A 22064-nucleotide genomic window follows, 5' to 3' on the forward strand; every position below is an offset into this window, starting at 1 on the left:
CAAGCGGTGCGTTCCTTTCACACAGTGATCACACAGATGTGCTGCTAGCCACAGACGCAGACACACATATACACCTATCACTATATACCACACAGAACATGTAACACATCCTGGTCTGATCATTTCTACCTTAGTAGCCAAACTTTTTTTTTCTCACTTTTACAAATAATATATTTCTCCTATTACCGTTTATAAAGAGTTTTCTCATATTCACATTCTTTACCTTATCACGCTGAAAAAGTCTGAAGAGATCTCCGTTTTCTAAATTAGAATTTGAACTAGCTTTAAACATTTTCCCCTCGCTGAGTGCACATACAGTTTTGCTCTAAAGTTCATTATTTTCTCAACATTTGCCCGATAGGCAATAAAAGGACATTTAATGAAAGAACTACCTTCCTCTCTGCACATCTTGCAGGACAATCATATGCTTAATGATCCATTCTCAGCAACAAATCTAAACCGGGAGAGTTTATTAGCCCAGTTTAGTCTGTCTGGGTTTCAACCTTCCTGTACGAGTACACCCCCACAAAACCTGTGGAGAAAGCTGGGAGCAGTGCACACTAACAAACATCTCAATTTGAGTGTTTTTGTGTTCTTTTTACTCAAGAGGAGCAAACAGGCTGCAACTGTGAGTCTGGAGCAGACAACAGTGGTACACAAACAGCAGAGACAACACACTTCCACAAACACCAAGCGATGAACTTCAGATAAACTAAAGCTTAAGAGAGAAAAAAATAACTAAATCAGGTTGTTCGCACTCACCGTCTTCCCTGCATTCTTCTGGCGGCTTTGCTTTCTTTGCGAGCCGAGGATCGAGCCATGATGTCGTTTTGGTGTTGTGACTGGAGAAGAAGAAAGAGGCAGATGTAGACGATGGCAATGGAAGGAGGAACGGTGCAAACAGAGGTCAGCGAGACACAGACAGAGGAGATAAGAGAAAGAGCGGAGTGCAGAGTAACAGTAATGACCTGTGTTTGTACGTGTGCAGGGATGCTGCGAAACAAGGAGATTTCTAAGGTAAACTAAACGGTCATGAATCCGGTAATTAGCCCTCAGCCACTAATTAGGAAGGGTGTGATGAGAGGGCAAAACTTTTGTGTGTGGTGTGTGTGTGTGTGTGTGTGTGTGTGTGTGTGTGTGTGTGTGTGTGTGTGTGTGTGTGTGTGTGTGTGTGTGTGTGTGTGTGTGTGTGTATCCTGTCTGATTAGGAGCACTGGAGTTTCATCAATTATTCAACACAAGGTCAGAGCTATAAAGTTTTCACACAGCCATACATAAACCATGATTTTAAAGTAAGTGCACTTTGCAAAGTGTTTTACATTGAATGTGCTTTAAGCTTTTATTTATTTATTTATTTTATAAGTAAAGCCCTGTAACAGTTACAGTTACATTGTATGCTTAGAATGGTATAGTTGTCACACAAAAAAGAAAATATCCTCATTTAATAAGAAGATATCGCTTACTCTATGAAGTAAACTTCCCCCTTCTCAGTGTAGGCCATCTCCCAGTTATCAGGCAGGGGACCCAGCTCTTCCTCATCTGCATCTAGAACTTTGGTTGGGGACTTGCAGGGAGATTTTGGGGCCTCCTCTCCTTCGGTTGGAGGCTCAGCAGATGCTGGGGCCTGGATTGACGCTTCAACAGCAACCTCCCCAGAGGCATCTGTGCTCTTGTCCTCATGTTCACTGGACTCTGTGGACCACAGACACACACACAGAGTTATTCTCACACACCGTGTACACACATGCAGACCTGAATGCACATTACACATGCCAAGCATGAGTCAGAGCCAAGCCACTGCAGAGCTATGAAGCCCCAGGAGAGGAGGGGGAGGGCGGTGGTGGTGATGGAGTCTGAGGACAATGAGAACGAGGAAAAAAACAACAACATAGAAATGTCAGAAATTGAAAAACAGGGTAAGACAGAGACTTGAGGGGTCAAAGACTGAGTCAGAAATAAGGGACGATTTTTAGAGTGACAAGAAAAGCTGGTAGCAACTAAGACAGTCGATAAGAAGCACAGGATCAAGGTGAGAAATACAAAATCTAAAGTATTCCTGTTGTAACTTTGTGAAGGTGCAACGAAAATGCTAAAATATTAGAAGGTCTAATTATGAAAATATCTGACTATATCACCTTCACAGTTCACGAAGAATCAATGGTGTTTCACAATCCTCTGTCACGGTCCTGGGTCTTGTGTCTGTTAAATATCTTCAGTTTATTTCTTTGTGTATGGTTTACATTTTCACCTCTCTATCTTTCTGCGTAGTCTGTTTATACTTTAGCTCATTTCTCATGATTTCATTCCCCGAGTTTGTGTTCCTGCCCTCCTGAGTTCTCTGTGTCAAGCCCGTGTTTCTGTTCAGTTTGGTTACTTCCTGATTTTTTTTTATTAATCTTTGTTTCTTGTGCTTTCTATTTAGTTTTACATCCCTTGTCTCGTTTTCTCACTTAAGTTCAGCTGACCGCGCGGGTGTTTCCTGTTTGGTCACATCACCTTGTGTATTTATTGACTCAGTTTGTCTCATCTCTTTGACGCATCCTCCCTCCTTCCTATTGGTTGTGTGGTCCTCAGCACTGTTTCTACCCAGTTTTTGGATTCCTTCTTCTTCGACAGCCTTTATTTTGTAATTTGTTGGAGTTTAGGATTAATTTCCTGTCTCCCAAGTCATGTATTTGGGCCCATATGAGCCATATATGACACTGTCTGCTAAAGTCTTGTTTAATCTGTCAGGTGCACTTGGTCTTTGGTTAATTTTTTTTCAGTATTTATACTAGACATGAAAGCAAACTTATTCAAGTAAAAACAGTAAGCAGGTTGTAGTAAGAGCTTAATACGTACTGTGTATATATACAATAACGACAAAGACTACAAAGAGAGACAGGGAAGCAGAGAGGGCAGGAGGGACAGGACCACAGAGATAAACAATTTGGAGGTAGGATGGACGAGGGTGGCAGGGGAAGAGAGAAAAGTCACGGTATTAATAGAAGCAAGGACAAAGGCCAGGAGCGTGATGACAGAAGGAGAGACAAAGAAACTTGAGGAAAGAGAGATTGGAGCTGATGCCAAAAATGGGACTGTGGACAGTGATAATGGTGAGTACACAGAGGTGCCCTTGTGCATACATGTTGTGTAACATAAGGTTATTGAGAACCTGAGAGTTTTGGTTCATGCAGTGTCGGAATAACTGATGGAGGCACATTTTTTCCTTTTTAAAAAAAATATACATATATATATATATACTATTTACTTATATATATATATATATATATATATAAGTAAATATCATTTATTTATTAATTTTAGTATTTTGTTGTTTTATTTTAATTTTATTTTTATTCTGTCCTTACTTTGGTCAGCACTTGTTGTTTAAAGTGCTATATAAATAAAGTTGGCTTGGCTATTGCAGTCATGAGTCTGGACTCAGAGGGAAAAGACACTTAATTTTCCACTTAAGGGACAATACAGGTTATGCACCTGCTGTGACAACTGGCCTTTTTCAGTGGTTTGACTCAAAAATGCCAGTAGGACGGCAACAAATAACCCGGGGGACAGTCCAGGCCTTCAAACTCTATTTTCTCCTCACCGAAATATGAGTACATAAAGTCTTCGTGGCCACGGCACTTGTGAAACAGAATGTAATTTTGGCTGTGAGTAAAAGAGAAATGTGGCATGCATCAACAGGAAATTCATATTTTTCTTACTCATCCTACAGTACCTGGTGTGATGGCCACCCCGTTGCCATTGACAACTGGGCTCTCCTCTTCCTCCTCCTCAGGCGGCTCCAGACTGGCGCGCTGCTCCATGTTGCTGACTGACTGGTTCCTCTTTCTTTTGCCCTGGGCGCTTGGCCGGGCTCCGGGCAGCAGGGCCTCACTCACATTCAGAGGAGGGGCTGCCGGGGACGGCTCGGCTGGAGGTTTCGGTGTGCCGTAGAAGTTATCTGAGGGCAGAGAGGCAGCGTTTGTGTTAGAGGCCACATGCACAACCAAAGTGGGATCCCAGGTGATGTAACACACCGTCTGGGAGGCGGAGTAAAGGTCCACAGCTCGCAGACAGCTGTGGCTTTGAACAGATGACTGCCTTTCAAAATGAAAGATTTATCTGTCTGAACTGAGTGCCGCAGAAATAACTTAGGCCATGTTTTTGCCTGGTAACAAATCATTTCTATTAAGTCTAATCAATTTACCCACTGGCTGGTGTTTCAGCGAGGAACAAGCATATGCAGTTCCATTTAATAGAGGCCTTCTGATAGACGTTAGTCTGAAAACATGACTGGAGTCAGAACACAGGCTTTTTAATCACAGAGAACATAACAAGGATCCCAAAACAATAACCCAGGAAAAAAACAAAACAAGCTGTCTATTTTCTAACTCCCTCAATTTCCCATTCCATTCCACAAAAACACCGGCTTAGAAAGAAAATTGAACACCACAAAATGACTAAACAAACAACAACAATACTAAGACGACAGGAAGTAATGCCCCACACATAGAAGTCAGTGTCATCAATGTCCTTACCATTTAACTTGCAAAATTATTTTCTGCCCTATGATGACATTTCTTTACTATTGGGGGCGTTTCCTAACTCTGCCATATCTCCTGAAAAGGACGCACCCCCGGCATCGTCCACTGAATTTATCATCCAATCATTGTCGCACCCTTTTTCATCGCTCAAAGGCAGAGGAAACGCCCTACAGACTTCTAAAACGTCACATTTTATACAGGAGAAAAACTGCGAGAGAGGTTCATCCTGAACTGTCACTTTGTTTTGTGACCTGACTACACAATCTTTCACAGCGTGCACCTCCTTTTCCATTCAGAACTGGCCTAATTCTTTGTCGCACAGATTCAAAGTAGATTTTGGTCCACATTGACGTGATGGCGTCGACAGCTGCTGCAGATTTGTCTGAGATCAGGTGAGTGTGGAGGCCATGAGAGTACAGTACTCTATGTCGTGTTCAAGACGAGATGAGATGAGCTTTGTGATCAGGTGTGTTATCCAGCTTGAAGACTAGCACACTGTGGTCATAGATGGGTGCACATGATCAGCAACAATACTCGGGTAGGCGGTGGTGTTTAAACAGTGCTCATTTCTGACCTTGCCATTTAAAATTTCAGCAGAAATCAAGAAAAGGCTTATTTTGTTTTTAGACTCTTTTGGTTAAGCCCTGGAGATGTGGGTTGGTGCCCATCTGGCACCAACAACCATGCCACACTCAGCAAACCACGTCTGCAAGCCTAAATGCATTCAGTTGTTGCCGTGTTGTCTGATTAGATATCTGTCTTAACGAGCACTTGAAAGTGGCTGATGAGTTTATTTCCAGCGCTTAGACTTCCTAGTCTGTCCCAGCCTTTTTTCTTTTTTTACTTTCTTTGTTACTCTGTGTAACCTCAACACACAACCCCTATGAAAGATTTAAACAGAACAGCAGCAGCAAGTTAGCAGAAGCATTTAATTACCTTTCATTGAATAAAAGCAGAGAAACCTAGACACAGATATTCTTCTGCAAGGAGAAACCTGGATTTGGTTTCAAAAGAAAGATCCATTTTCAGGCACAGCATCTTAGGGTTAAATTACACGTCTGCATTGCTTCTGTACTAGATTACTTGACTCACTAGTTTGCTGGCTCCTAAAGCCCAAACCAGCTGTTTGTTCTCACTAATTAAGCTGATTCTTCCTGAGCTACAACTGTAATGTTGGACAGAAATGTGGAAGTATGTTTGGAGAATCATTATCAGAGTGTAAGTGGGAGGAATAACAGATTAGTTAAAGTTGGGCTGGGTTTCAATAATAGTCACCGGCATCTGCAGCAGCAGGCCGGCACTTAATGAATCGGGGGGAGATTTTAGTTTCTCCTCAAATGTAGAATTCCAAATATAAGTAAGTCCTCTGGGATAGATCATGTCCTTTTATATGATAAAAGAAATCTTGTACTTTCTCTAATTAAACCTCTAAATGATTAAAATTACATAAAGGAAAAGCAACTAAAGAACAGCTCTAAAGAACTGGAGCTTTTTATTTTATAATAACACGACACTGCAAGTATATTTTATGGTAAAAAGTCAGAATTAGGCAACGTGAAAGAATAAACTTTGATTTATAAGCTGAGCAAATTTATTCCGCATGGCTTTTTATGACTTTTGTGGATCTAGTTTGCCTCCATCTGCCCAGACAGTCAGCTGACTGTTTGGACTGACATGGCTAACTACATAAAAACTAATCACAGATGAGCGCCAGTCTACCGAGCATAAACCAAAGAACGGGAGAAGGAGGCAGCAATAAAGGACAACACGACCAGCAGGAGGAGCACAGGCATTACAGCCACCACTTCCTCCACAATCTGTGAAAAATATAAATCTGCGCCCGCTGGCACATGTAGACAAAGACACAAGTATAAAGCCCCATAGGCAGCAAGCACCCACCTGTGAAAGGTTAAAGAAGAGATCCTTGAAAGAACTTAAGGCTTTCTGGGGTAAGTTTAGGCCAGAGTTCCTCCTCATGCCTCACGTTAGTTTTAAAAATAAACTCTTCCCTTGATCTTGAATGCTTGAGACGCCTGAAGGCATCCTGGTTTTTGTACAGTTCAACATCCACCTTCAGCTGTGACTCATCTCACATGATCACATACGTAAGCTCCTATGTGCACCAATTCTTGCATTCACATGTACACCCACATGGAATACAGTGTCCAGACTCCGCGTCTGATTTTAGTCTCCCTCACTGCCTGCATTTAATTTTTTTTCTCTTAAAGGCACTGAGTTTGTTTTTGTTGTCTGCTTTTTTTAAAGTCTTCGTTTCTCTCTCTACACAAAGAGAAGACAATTGCACATGAAAAGCACAGAATTATGAAGGCTGTCCTTTTACATAGTGTAAACAATGAAAGGAAAAACAATCGGAGCAGCTACACAACAACAACGACAACAAAATAATTTGACAAAATATATGCAATGGGGTTTTTGAATTGTTCTCAACATTTAGCAAGCTTTGACTTTGTAAAGGGGACCATGTCACATGCGGTAACCCTGGAAAGTGAAGCAGCCAGTGCTGCTTTTTAGCTGTGGTTAGAAACTGGGACAGGAGCTATCTGAATCTAAATCTCACAGTCTACTGCATTCTTTTATCTCAGGTGTTAGAAGACTTTATCATGCTTTAGTAACCTTAAACTGCATGGTGGTCAGTTCAGAGATGTGCTTTGGAAAACCAGACCATTTCAGTGTGTAACGCTAACAAACGTCACAGGTGAGTGCATCTCCAAGGAAACAGTGAAAGCGTATGCTGCTGTCAAGACTCCCAGACTCACTGCTATCCTTGCTTTAATTTATAAGACAGAAATGAAGCCCATCTCTCAGTTATGCAATTTAGGCTTTTTTTCACATTGTGAAAAACAGTAATTTGAGTTAATGAAATTATAAATTATTCCATAATCAAATTACACCCATATATCACCCGGCATACATCCGGTCTCTGATTCTTCCGTCTCCACTCTCTTATTTTATTATGCATTACAAAATGAGTTGCAGCACCTCTAGTGCAGCCCAGAAAGAGACAGTTCCCCCCCAGTGGGTATAACTAAGCTCGGTGTCAAGGGAAATGTACGCTGCAGACACACACTTGTGACATGAACATGCAGACAGGAACACACATAACCATACATGCGCCCATATCCCCTACATTCGCACACACACACATAATTTGTGTGCGTGTGTTCAGTTGCACACAGAGGAGAAAAATAAAACTGCTTCTGGGCAAATGAACCAGCAAATCCCCCATCTGTAGACATATCCCTGACAGTGTAGCAAAGCAGAGATGCACAGACTTGACATGACTTGGAAATGGCTTTCGTCCAGCTCACGCACACACATACACACAAACTGTTGAACAACCACAGGAGGAAACTATGATACTGAATAAAATCAGTGCACAAGACTCATTTGGTTTATTTGAGCATCACCTGACGCATCGAATTAATCAAATAAATATACACATGTTGTTGCGCAGTGTATGTATATACATAAACATTTTAAAAATAGAAAACTGGTACTACCGAAACATACGTTCCCATTTTTCCTCCCCGTGCACCTGTACTTGTAATGCAGATGAAGCCTATTTTGTGCACAGCAGCATTCCCAGAGCTCACCTTCATAGGTTCCACTCTCTAGCAGGGCTCCACTTTGCTCCAATTCCATAAAACGCTCCACACTCACAAAGTTGTAGTCCACCCCTGGCACCTCCCCCTCCTTAGGTTGCCTGGTGGTACCTGCAGAGACAGAGAGAGAGAGGGCGAGGAGGAAGAGGAGGGGAGAGGAGGGGAGAGGTCATTAGAACCAAATGGGGCACTTGAGAAGAAAAGGCAGGAAGGCAGAGAAAGCGCTCAGAAAAAGGGCTGGATGGGAAAAGACGGCAGATTTGAGGCTACAAAGTGTACGAGAGGAAGTGGGAGGGGAAGGGAAATGGAACAGAAGTGGGTGACTGAGGAGTCATCACTTGTGATAGCCAAATCCATTCACACAATTGTGTGTGTGAGTGACAGTGAGAGACAGCGAGAGAAGAGCAGGGAGAGCAAAACACCAACAGCAAACCACCATTATTCAGTTCCTACGAGCCAATCCAATGCTTCTTTAGTAATGAGTGAATCAATATGGCAGTTTTAGGAAGCATAACTCAAACCTCCTTACACAGCACACAATACAGCGCCGATTGGATTATTGTAGAAACAGCAGGAATGCAGACGCACCACATTACCATGCAGCAATTAGAGCCTTCCTGCATCAGTGCTCTGGAGATCTCCATCAGCGCAGCAGCGTCGAGGCTCGGCTCTGTGATGGCAGCAATGGGAGTTTTGAGTTTAATGAGGTGCTGTGTTTGTGTCTCTGCCAAGTGGACTTACAGTTCGGGCTCAGTAAAGTATGCTGCCGTTGATGCCTGCTCTCTATCGATCACGCCTGAAAACAATCATTGGTATGGAGCGGACAGGGAGACCGCTCTGAGCTGTTCCCAGGACTCGGGTCCACAGTGTAACAGCTAAGTCGGATTGATCTGGCTGCGCGGGTTACCAGAAAGTGTACGATTTGTGCCACGTCCAAGTGTACAGGTCTGAAAAGCAAGTTTTTGGAAAGCTAAAATTGGGTACATGTTCTCAGGTATAAACAGAGGGTATAAAATGCTTACAGGCATCACAGCAGAAGTGTGAGCTGTGGGAGATTAAAACAGCAGGTGGATGAGGTGCTGTGGGCTCATACACGACACACTCGTGCATGCAGAGAGAGAGGGGTGGCTGCAGCATCCTCTAACTCTCCCCCAAATCATTAGATGTCTATTGATCGTCTGTCACTGCTTTATTCCTGTACTGCATCCACTGAACATTCTCAGCTGTATTTACTTCACTACTGGGAGCAAAGATGGCAGCCTGGCAACACCTAATGAGTGAGGAAGCAACACCAAGAATATCAGACATCGGCAGACATCTATTAAACTTTAAAACATGGCCACACTGCACACAAACTGTGGTGTCTTTTTTGTACTTTTCATATTTGCTTCTGTATTTCTGCATTTGGGAAAGGCAAAATCTGCCTCGGCTATTATATTATATATAGTCCACCAACTTCAGAAGTATTGATGGGAATTTCTTTCAGGCTGTAGTTTTTATGTTTTCATACTGGATTGCATTTTTTCATATGGTATAATATAAATCTTCCCCACCTCCATTGGCTGACTCATCACTCCTCTGACTCAGTCTGTGCAAACATTTATCATCATAATCTCCACAAACATGACGTATTTTGGAGGCTTATTTTACAAGATTGCGTCATAGTGTCAGGTGACCATGTTAGATACAATTTCAAAAACACAAACACCCCCTAACGCAGCCTCACATGCTCCTGCGAAAATGGTCTTCAATGCCACTTGAACTACACTCAGTAGTTACACTTAAAGGAATAATGCAGATGATATTAATACCAATGTCAACAATGCCATAGGCACACAGACACAGGTTACCAGAGAGGCTGTCTTTAGTGTTAATGTGGTTACTCCTTTAAAAAAATATTTTGCTATACTAAAGCAAACTGAAAAGAAGACGTGCAAGAGGTCTACAAAATAATGACTCAATAGTGATTCTTGGCTTGATTGAGGACACAAATCCCAGTCTCCTGAGCGAAAATCATGTGTATTTATCTACCGCAATCCTCTCCACATACACTCTATCGCTTTTTCTACCATCTCATGTCCCCTGAAGATAAACCTCTTCCACTACAGGTACCTTCAGCTGTTGAGGCATGTAGCCATGGACTGATGTCAAAATGATGTGCAACCATGCATACACCAGAGTGTTTATATTTTTTCGTGGAGCCGAGTTTAAACAGTCAAATAGCTGCAGTACGTTTGGGTGCAAAGACACGCTTTAAAAGAACAATTGCAAAGAAGAAGAAGAAGAAGAAGAAGAAGAAGGAGGACCACCACGGCATGTGCAGTGCGACGCTGAATATCCCCAGCTGGCCAGGTGGTGCTGGCCGCCTTCCACGGAGTACAGCTATTGATCTGTAAGATCAGATTGAAATTATTCTGCTGCCCACACCAGAGTAGGCAGAGCCTGCTGGCATACTGATGACCTGCTGATAGCCTTCTCCCACAGCTTCCTTCAGTGGACACACCAACTGAGCTGAGAGAGGCAGAGTGGGAGAGAGGGAGGGAGTACGTCTTGTTGGATCTGAGCTGGAAATATTGATCGAGTATCTGGGTTTGAGATACTTTTCCTCGTTTCTCCTTTCTCCTTACACATTTCTGCTCAGAGTGCATTACCTATTTTCCTGTGCTCTTCCTCCTTCCTCCCAGTAAATACCTATGAAGTTTTTATTACAAAGAACATCGTTTCCAGAAAAATCCAGGCATTGTTCCTTCTGCCTCTGTTACCATATTTCACCTGTCTTCATCTTTACTTAACCTTACCAACTTTAGTTTTCGTATCTGGGAAAACTTTAAAAGTGAAGGCAGAAACAATTTAATCCATAACTGTCTGTGTAGGTTCTCATTCATCCAGGACATGGCAACCTAAGGAGCATGTAAAGAAAAGCAACCAGTCTCTTTTCTTTCCCTGAAATTCCTTCAGTTTGGTTTTGGCAATTTTCTCTTCATATTTTTTCATGTGAAGACACAAAGACCTAAACAATGCTTTAAATATTTACCGCTTGAAATCTTTTCTATCATATTTCCAGTTAGTAAGGGCTGTCTCTGCCTGTGCAGCTACCCTTGGAAAATCCCGGAAACTATTCTAATGATCATCAAACTACATCTTTACTGATATCCACACACGGGTGTCAAACGTTGTCATTAAGAGTGCAGAGGGGTCATCAAATGTCATCTTTATGGGGGAAAGAGTTAATAAATGATGCAACTGCACAGGTGCTCAAATTAAAACAAAAAATAGCAGCAGACTCCACAAAGTGGAGGCAGTGATGCTCTCACACAGCCAAAAACACTGCTGCGGTTGACTATTGATTGGGTTTCATGCTTTTGCTAATAAAAGGTTAAAATCAGCTGTGAGCCAAAAATGGTCTTTGCATCACAATCAGCCAGTGTACCCAACCCTCTCAGAGGTGACGCTGCAGGAATACGAGCACCACTGAGATTTATGGCTCAAATGACTTAAATCCACAATAAAACAGAAAACCTTGGAGCTGCCTCTCTGGGAGGGAAAGACACTGTCTGCCTCAAACCCTGACAGCGAAGAACTACAGAATATTTTCTGTGGATGTGTGTGGGGGAGAGAACAGAGAGAGACAATGTAGAAACATAACAAGGAAAGTCCATTTAGAGCAAAAGCTAAAATAGATGATATACTGAAATAACTCAGCTGGGTGTGAGATGATAAGAGGACAAAGACCTTTGCTAAATTATAGAGTGGAGGGAAGAGTGGCAAGCAGAGAAACACAGAGAGAGGCAGCAACAGAGAAGGAGACAGAGAGAGGGGGGTAAAAGGCTGATTGGTTAACCTCGCAGTGCATCCACAGCAGCTTGCAAGTGTGTTTGAGAATGTGAACTGTGTTCATTCGCATATTTATATAATTAGACAGGAAGTCACCAAGAGGGAGAAGCAGAGTGGTGGAGATTCAGGGCTAAAAATAGACTATCGATAGACTGATTAACATAATAAAGGTTGGGGAAAGGCAGGCAAATGATACGGTCTCTGCGTGAGAATGTGTGGGAGCAAGGAGGTGTGTGTGGAGTGGGGGTGCCAAGCGAGTCTCTCTTATTAATAGTTAATACTGTAATCTATAGACACAGAGCACGGGATGTCATTATTTTCTCCAGAGTTCTTATACTCATTATCCTCCACAGTAATTTTAATAAATTTGTGGTTATAATGCAAAGAACATTTATATGATAATAGGACTGAGCAGCAAACCCAGACTAGTAAAGCTGGATGTGCATAGTTCCACAGAATCATCTCTGAGTCTCTGTGTGCATATAGTCAGGCTCATAAGTATTTGGACTGTAAATTTTGCCTCTACACACCAGCACAGTGGATTTTAAATAAAGCTATCAAGATGTGATTAAAGTGCAGACTTTCAGCTTTAATTCAAGGGGTTTTTACAAAAGCACTGCATTAACTGTTTTGGAATTTAAATAATTTTTATACACGGCCCCCTTTTACAGAGGAAAAAAAAAAGTAATTAGGCAATTGGCTGACAAGCAGTCTCATGGCCAGGTGAGGCCAGTTTCTTCATTAAAATTAAGCAGAGAACATCTGGACTGTATTACACAGTATGACGTCCAAAGAGATGTTGGTGTGACTGAAGGAGGCCATCATTAGGCTGGAAACGAAAACAAAGCAGAGATACAGCAAAAACTTTAGGAGTGTTGGAATCAACGATTTGGTATATTCTTAAAAAGAGCGAACACACCAACGAGCTCAGCAACACCAAACGGCCCGAGGGACCACAGAGACAAAGTACAGGGTGACAGACTGTTTTCCCCAGCTAAGAAAAACCCTTTACAACATCCAATCAAGTCAAGACGAGGTCAGCGTGCCATTTTAAAAAGTCTTTGGACAGATGAAACCAGGCATAATTTCGACCAGAATGATGGAGAAGAGAAAAGTATGGAGCAGGAAAGAAACACATTATCACATTAATGGTCAAACATGTTGGAGGCAATGTCATGGCACGGGCACGTATGGATGCAGGTGCAAGCGTTTCACTTGTGTTTATCGACGATGCGGCTGCTGACAGAAGTAACAGGATGAAAGTGAAGTGCACGGCACCGTATCATCTGCTAAGATTCAGCCAAACGCTGCAAAACGGAATCCCAAGACAAAGAAACCGGCCAAGTCAGTCACCTGATGTTAACACAGCAGAGCGTGCTTTTATTGTTATCGAAGACAAAGCTGTAGTAAAGGCCGAGCATCTCAGAGGAAATGAAACAGCATTCGGTGGTTTCTAGACTTCATTTGTCTTAGATGAAAATCTTTTGCAGGCAAAGTATTAAAAACAATCCTTATGTGTAAAATTATGACAGTTTGTCCAAATAACTTTAAGCATCTGAAAACAGGAGTGCGTCAATATAAATGTGGGGAAAAAACAGAAATACTAAACAGTTAATTTAATATTTCTTTTAAAAAAGCTGAAGAGCTGAACATCTGTACTTCAGCCACGTCTTGATTGTTTAATTTAAAATCCACAGTTGTGCTGTACAAAAGCGTAGCTGTTTGTCTCACAGACCTCATATTCGTTTCTGAGCTGAGTGAATTTGTTACATAGACTGAATTAACACCAAATATAACTGTAACTAAAAATAGTCCCTGAAAAGGTGAATAGCTGTGACACTCTTTCACGATAATCCTCTAGTGGGCTAAACGAGGAGGTTTATACGTGCATGTACAGAAGTGATAGCACACTAAATGTAGGTCCATTCTCACCTTATTATGCTGCACATCTTTTCAACTGAATTAGCACGTGGTGCTTTCTGCTTATCTGTTTAACCCTGCTACATCCTTTGGTAGGTATATATTAATATAATATTCAAAATTCTGTATGCTAAAAAAAAAACTACATCTCTTAGAAGGTGAGGTCAGAAGACACAATCTTGTTACAGTGTAATCAAAAAATACAGAGACAATGCACTGTCCTCAAAACCCTGAACCCGTTTACCCACAGTCGTTTCTAGCAGAGAGCAAGCAGAGCACCACAACAGACTGTCTCAGTTACACATCCATCCATCCATCCATCCATCCGTCCATCCATCCATCCATCCATCCGTCCATCCTTTCTCCTGATTCTTGTTCCAATTTACCTCGTCGCTCTTCGTTCCACTATAGCTGATCTCTGTCCCCATTACTCCCTCCCTGTCTTTTTTAATCCGCTCCTTTTCCCCTTCATTATTCTCCACTCCTCTCGTCTCTTCTTCAGACTCTGTCTAACACTTTGGTCTTCTCTTTCATTCACTCTCCTCCTTCCGTCTTCTTCTTCCCGGTTGACAGATGTGAAGTGTGACAGCAGGTCTATAGAAGAAGTATCATCGAGCACACACACACACACACCCTTATTTACACTACAAAGCCTGGGCTACAGATGCAGCGACACAACATGGCAACACTCTGACAGGAGCGTATGCTCTCACGACAACACGTCAGTACTTGGCAACACAGACTCACCATGGTAACAAGCAGCAATATCTACACGAGCTGTTCATAAATAATATTTATGTCAGGTATGACACACCGCTTTGCATGTGGAGCCGTTTTACTAGTCACAGTGTCAGAGGTCTCCAGTTTGATCCTTTTCTGCTCTGCACCGCTGCAGGTGTGTGCTCGTCGCCGACTCTTACTTCATCAATCAATTACTTTTGCAGCATGGCTACCCAGAGCTCACACCTGGTTACCTCGGAGTAATTTACCTGTTGTTTGAGCAGACAGGTTTTACTCTGAAGGGAACTGCAGGCTGGGGGGACTAGGAGACTTGGATGTCATGTCTCAGTGTAAATCTCTCTCAGGGCAGAAGGATGCTCTGCTCCACATTTCAGTCTAGCTGCAATCAGCAGTGAGACAGCGAGAGAGACAGGTGTGAGACTCACTGCTCACTCTGCTACAGACAAACCAAATTTAAGGTGGACTTTCTAAGCTTTTCCTTATTTCCTGTCACATATATACTGTTGCAGTGGAGAAAGCTTCAAATAATGAGGGCTGTGCATTTATACATTATCCCTATGATCCAGAAGCTCCGGCTTCACACAGCTCCAAACGCTCAGTTTCAAACAGATTCTGCTCCATTCTTGGCTCTTAAAAAGAGAGGATCTCCATAATATGGACATCTCACTTCACATTTAAGGCTGTATAAAGGTTAAAACAAGCAGAATTATTGAGCTTTGGATGTGCAGTAGGTGGATCTGTTGTTAGGCCAGCTGTTTATCCTTGATTTTTCCTTATTTCCTTACCGAAGACATTGGGAGAAACGAAAAGACAAAACGAAAGGAAAAGACATGGTGGTTAGCACTGTTGCCTCACAGCAAGAAGGTACTGGGTTGAAACCCCACCTGGGGTCCTTCCATGTCTTTGTGAATTCTGACTTCCTCCCAAAGGTTAATTGGTGATTATAAAAGTGACCGTGCAGTAGGTGTGAATATGAGTGTGAACAGACTGGTGACCTGTGCGAGGTGTACCCTGCTTCTCACCCTGTGACAGCTAGGATAGGTTACAGGCCCAGGAAAACAGGGAAAATGGATAGAGTGAGAAAACTGAAGGTATATTGTTCCAGACTTCTGGGATACCAAGAACCTGGGAGTGATCTTTTGACAACGCTCACTTTTTATGAACAAATATTGCTGTCAAAGCTAACTTAGTTCAGCTTTGATACTTGTGAAGTTGAAGCCATTTCTCTTCCTTTAGAGACTTTGAAAAGGTTAGAGATGCTTTCATTTCGTCTCAGCTTGACTATTGTAATAGTATTTTTTCATTCAGGTGTCAGTCTGTCTGTCTTTGTCGACCGCAGCTGCTCGGGTCCACAGTCTCCTACATCAACTCCCAATCAGTTTAAGATTTGATATTGGTTTTTTTTTAAGTCATTACACGGGATAGTGGCCCCATATCTCTTTCCACTAGATCTCCGAGGTCTGCTAAGCAGATGATCCGAGTTTCTCTGAGGTGCAGAACCAACATCTGGATATCAGACCTTTACTGTATTTGCTCCTAAATAACAGGAAAAAATTGCTTTTCACATCTGGATTATTTTTAAAACTCCCAGAAAAACTATTTATTTTGGAGCTTTTAAACCTGACATTTGTTTTCTTACTTGTATTCTTTTAATATTTTTTATGTTATTATTATCTGATTCTCTCAGCTGTACAGCAGATTGAAGAAGACAGATGTTGACCAAACACAGTGATAAATTGGCTTGACGTATTCTAAATTACACTGACTTGCTCATGAAGCTGCATCAGTCATGTCGACCCGTTCGGTGCTGGAAAGTGAATCACAGTAATTCTTTAAAATGGTGAACTATTCCGTTACCTGGCAGTTTCAGGAAGGTTGCATCATTACTGATGTCAAGCGGCGTATTAAATAAATCGTTTATCAATAAAAAAATTAATCCTGTCTCTTGCACCAAGCACTGAAAATGTCAAAGAGCCTTAACAGCATCTTTAATCAAACGATGGGACGTTAGCCGGTTAACTGACTTATTCCAGATTTTTCTTTTTATGCGATTATTTATCTGTACGTGTTGACTTTTTAACATTTGGATGCACAAATTATAAATTCGCCGCGTCACTTGGAGACTGTGTTGCTCATTTTTCATATGATTGACTATTTTGCATTTTTTCTTGTGAAGATTTTTTTTATTGTTAACGGGACATAAAAACATGAGAAAATGCTCTAAAACCAGCTAATGTCTGCCATTTTTGCAGCCTTGACTTATCAACCATCTGAATAATTGGTGTAGTTATTCGCTAATGTATTGGAAAAAATGTCAGTATGTTCATGCTGTCAATAATCATTCACATGTAGAGTTATCAAAATAATATTTTATGTGTGTTCTTTCCCTTTTAAAGCAGTCCGGGTTAAATGACATGTCATTTCTGAGTAGATTAGATAATTTTCTATCTAATTTTTTTTCCTATTGGAGGAAAGTGTCTTTGCAATGTCTACTTAATCTACTCACTGTTGTGCAGCAAAGACGTAACAGCATCAATAAGAAGAACATTTTCAGAGACCTTTCATTGTATATAGTAATACTTGCAAAGATATTAAAGCTTGTTTTTTTAAACAATATTTGATTGTTTAATGTGGCTATTGCTCAGTGGTCACCATCGCTTATCTTATTCAGCATTGGGTGGGAGTGGCTGGAGCCTTTCCAGGCTGTGATAGGGCGAGTGGTTGGATACACCCCAGACAGGCCACCAGTCTCTTGCAGGGCTAGCACAGAGAGACAGCCAACCATTCACACTCACATTAACAGCCAGTTCAGAGTCACCAATAACCTTAACAGATAAGCAGGCAGAATATAAACTCCACGCAGAAAAAAAGCCACAGCAGGTTCAAACTCCGGATCTTTGGATTGCTCACGTGTGTTCATTTAGAAGGGGTTTTAAAATAAGATCCTGGAGACTATACCATGGGGCAAAACTTTCCTATTAAAGGGATCTGGTAATGTACTGAACACAAATATGCTCTTATATTGACACCAAACAAAAAAGTTAAACTCAAATCAGCTCTAATCTCAGCAACTCTCTGCTTACCACCAAAACACACCTTAAAGTATTTTTCTATGTGTTTTTTTTTCCTTCAGCTTGACATATTTTCTATGTTTGGACATAAAAATGAAATGAAATTCTGTGTGTTTTTAGCTTGTCATTAAAACCCAAGACTATCACAATGCATCTGTCAGTTACTCCATCAGAAAGAGCAGATGACTGAGACAAAATATGGTTTTCTAGGGAATTCAAATTTCCTCCGTAAACTAAAGCAGGCAGTCAATTAAACCCCTTCTTTAAATGATACCTGGCAGTGTGCATTCAGATTAAACACTGCAGCAGGTGTGGAGCTCCTTCCATAAGTCTGTCTGTCAGATCCAGAGGCTGCTGCAAAGACAACTGCTTGCTAGATGTATCAGCGTCTGGCGGAGTCGGTGTCTGCGTGACATTGAGAAATTACCCTTGCACCAAGGCATTTCCTGCGGTGATGGAAATCAACCGCGACAGGCTGAAAAGCACCTTTATTAGTCTGCAGATCTGAATGACGAAGGATGAAAGCAGGGGGTAGCATAATCCTCACACAGAGGCGGTGTATGGTATACTCACTGGCCACTTTGTTAGGTACACCTGTTCAACTGTGTGTTAATAGGAATATGTAATCGGCTAATCACATGGCAGCAAATCAGGCACGCAGACATGATCAAGATGATCTGCTGAAGTTCAAACTGAGCATCAGAATGACACTTATGACAACCAAGGTATGCAGAAGAGCATCTCTGAACACACATCCTACCTCAAGCAAATGGGCTACAGCAGCAGGAGATCACACCAGGTGTCACTCGTGTTAATTAAGACAAAGGAATCTCACCAAAACTGAACAATAGAAAAGAAAATTGTTTAATCTCAATTTCTGCTGTGACATTCTGATGTTAGGGTCAGAATTAGCTATCAACAACATGAAAGCATAGATCTACCCTGCCTTGCATCAATGGATCAGGGTGCTGGTTGTGCAATGGTGTGGAGTATATCTTGTTGGTGCAGTTAGTATTAACTTAGCATCGTTTTAATGCCACCGCCTACCTGAACTGTTGCTGACCACATCCCTTCTGATGCCTGCACCCAGCAGGAAAAGGCACCGTGTCACAAAATTCAGGCCATCTGATTTCTCTAGCATGACAATGAGCTCATTGTACTCAAATGGCTTCCACAGTCAACAGATCCCAATCCATTAGAGCACCTTTTGGATTTGGTAGAACAAGAGATTCACATGATGGATGAGCAGCCAACAAATCTGCAGGAACTGTGTGATCCTGTCATGTAAATATGGACTAAAGGAGGAAAGTTTCAAACACCTTGCTGACTCAGTGCCTCAAAGAATTAAACTCTCAAAGCAAAAGTACCAGCAAGATGCACCTAATAAAGTGGCCAGTGAGTATGCTTATGGCAAAAAGTAAAGGTTAACCAGTGTAAAACACGTGAACTCACTGAGGTGTAAGTGTGCGATGACCATCACAGAATGAGCCAAGCTTATCACGCACATCTTTAAACTACCACAGAGAGAAAGCAACAGTGGTGGAGTGGAGACGGGAACATAAATATAAAACGCTTCCACAAAAACAAAGAAACAAACCAACAAACAGGAAAACTCATTTTGTGATTAGCTGCTGAGTGAGAGGATCACACTAAGGAGAGGGAAAAAAGGAGGTAAGACGACACCTGTCCAGAGCTTAACATGGAAAACACTTTGCAAACATAACCAATTCATTAATCATCTTCAATATTTACCATTTTCATTTCATAAAATTCATATCGTTCACTCGCAGTTTCTTTCATCTGTGGAACAACATTAATCCAGTGTGCCAATCACACTGCAGGGAGCACAGAACCACATCAAAGCATGTCAGCCAGCTCTTTAACAAGAGCAAGCCAGCAGGCAAATCACCCCTTTAAGGAGCGAGTCCCTGAGGGATGATGTATTCTCCCCCCCCTTTCTCTCTCTCTCACATACGCGCGCACACACACACACACACACACACACACACACACACACACACACACACACACACACACACACACACACACACACACACACACACATATATAAAGAGTCAAAAAAACACACAAAACCTTAACAGAGAATGGCATGTAAAACTCCCATGATTCATGTATTAAACCAGCCTATTAAATCTCAAGACACAAACAGAATAATCAATGCAACAGTGTACAAAGAAACCCCACAAATGCACACTCACGCATAAGTACAGTGCGTTTTGTGCACATATGAGCAAATCATTCTCCTGCAGATCGACACACGAGAAATTAATTTTATCTTTATCACTTCGCTGAACTTTGCCATTATCATCATGACAAACATCCTGAAATAACTGTCATCACTCCTCTTCCTCCCCCTCTGCCTCATCATCAGCCACAGTGCTAAATTAGAACTGAGGCCCATTCACATTCATATTTGTAAATATGAGTGTGATTTAATCAGCAATCTATAAGCAGGATTTAACTCTTGATAAGTAAAACGAATGCGTTCCAACCGCAAACCTCTTCGTGATTAAATTTTAGAACAAATTTCTGGATGCAGAAATCACAGATTTCTCTTCAGTCGTTCATATTAAATGAGGGAAATAAAAAAAAAATCAAAAACCAAACACAGATGGAAGTGGGAGAATTTGGTAGATAACGGCAGCGACAGCTCCCCTTCCCGAGCAAATCGTTTCAGATGAATGGACTGAGTGTTCATTTAGAGGTGCAGAATTTGTTCCTGTGTATTTATAGGTGCTGTTTATCTGACTGCACATTATCAACAGGATAATGAATTCAAATCCAACTTCGACACATCGCCACATTGGAAAGCATGCTGTCTGAGCCAAAAGGTTGCGGAAGTGTGAGTGTACCAATGACTGTGAGGAAAGCAGAGAAAACTACAATATGAGGCTTCAGCTGGTCGACGCACACTGTCCAGTCGTACACACACTGGTGACCGATTTTAATTTTTAACCATCCTTGTAAGTGTTGCCAAGCTTTTCTGAGGCTCTTCTCAGCACTAAAGCACTCTAGCTTTCTTCAGTGCCTTCACTGCAAATACACTCAGTAGTGTGCAAACAGTTAAAAAGGGGAAAAAGTAAAATGAAGGACAGTGCTGGAGCTACGTAACACAAAATGAGAGCAGTAGTTTTAAACAGCTTTTCTTAAAACAGCTGTATTTAACTACAGCACTGTGCAAAAGTCTTGATTCACTCCCTAATTGCTTACATATATATATATATATATATATATATATATATATATATATATATATATATATATATATATATATATATATATATATATATATTTTGCTTCCAAGAGGTCAGAGGCTTTTGTAATTATTTTCTAACATGGTCTTGAGGAATAGCTTTCCAGGCTTTATGAAGGTCTTTCCAAAGATTTTCTTTCAGGCGCCTCAGGAGGTAGAGCGGCTGTCTACTGATCGAAAGGTCAGTGGTTCGCTTCCCGGATCCTCCTGCCAACATGTTGAAGAAATCTTGGGCGAGATACTGAACCCTGATTCGCCCCCCATCGTGGTGTCACTGCATGTGTGGAGAAGGCGACCGTAACATTTGTGCTAGGGACAAGCATATATATGAAAACATATCTTACCATGGTGTACACTTTGTCCTCCTAAAATCTGAGGAAACTACAGCCGGTGGGCGTTATCTTCATGTCTTTAAGAAATGGGGGGGACAGACAGAACCTGGGAGATCTGCACCTTCAGTTCATTCACTGAAGACTCATTCGAAATGCTCTCAGTGGAAAAGTGGAGGCCAAAGAAACAGGGAGAAAATGCTGAGACATTCTAAATTTAACAAGAACTGGACCAAAAATCTGTTACAACAGGTCTTATGGAGTGATTAATTCACACTTAAAAGTTTGGGGTCAAACTGTCACCAAAATGAGAAGGAAGGTCGCGAGGGAGCGTCCACCATATCATGACAACGATCCCATACCTGGATAGAAAACACATTCCCAGAACCTGGACCATAACATTATTAAAGCAGCATCCTTAACAGACAACTGGAGAAATATTCCTACTAAATGAAATTACAAAAATCTTGTCTAAGAGAGTTTATAAGAGGCTTTGAGGGAGAATAAAGATGGTCATATCAAATACTGACTTTTAAGCTGCTTGCTTTAAATGCTGTATTTCAATGTTGTTTCTTAAAATGTTTAAATCACTGCACCCATTTCCAATCCTCCCAGTAAAATCTAAAGAAATGAGCGGTGGCTCTTTTGCACACTACTGCATTTTTATTTCATGTGCTATATCACTTCCTGCGTACTATGACCAAACACTGAATGGTGTGCATTACCACGAGTGTGTATTAAGATCT

General features: G+C 41.5%; 1 protein-coding gene across 4 annotated transcripts in view; it reads right to left on the reverse strand.

Annotated features, from left to right (window-relative positions):
- Window positions 1-22064, reverse strand: part of LOC113026941 (membrane-associated guanylate kinase, WW and PDZ domain-containing protein 2-like) — an 89094-nt gene that overhangs the window by 35491 nt on the left and 31539 nt on the right. For all 4 annotated transcript variants that reach the window (XM_026176256.1, XM_026176259.1, XM_026176257.1 and 1 more), the window contains exons 3-6: window positions 8141-8260; window positions 3719-3943; window positions 1464-1692; window positions 763-842 (exon numbers count right to left, since the gene is read on the reverse strand). In XM_026176256.1, the coding sequence (XP_026032041.1) occupies window positions 763-842; window positions 1464-1692; window positions 3719-3943; window positions 8141-8260 (654 nt within the window). The remainder of the gene's footprint in view (window positions 1-762; window positions 843-1463; window positions 1693-3718; window positions 3944-8140; window positions 8261-22064) is intronic.

Source organism: Astatotilapia calliptera, chromosome 7 (assembly GCF_900246225.1).
Source record: "Astatotilapia calliptera chromosome 7, fAstCal1.2, whole genome shotgun sequence".
Lineage (NCBI taxonomy): Eukaryota > Metazoa > Chordata > Actinopteri > Cichliformes > Cichlidae > Astatotilapia > Astatotilapia calliptera.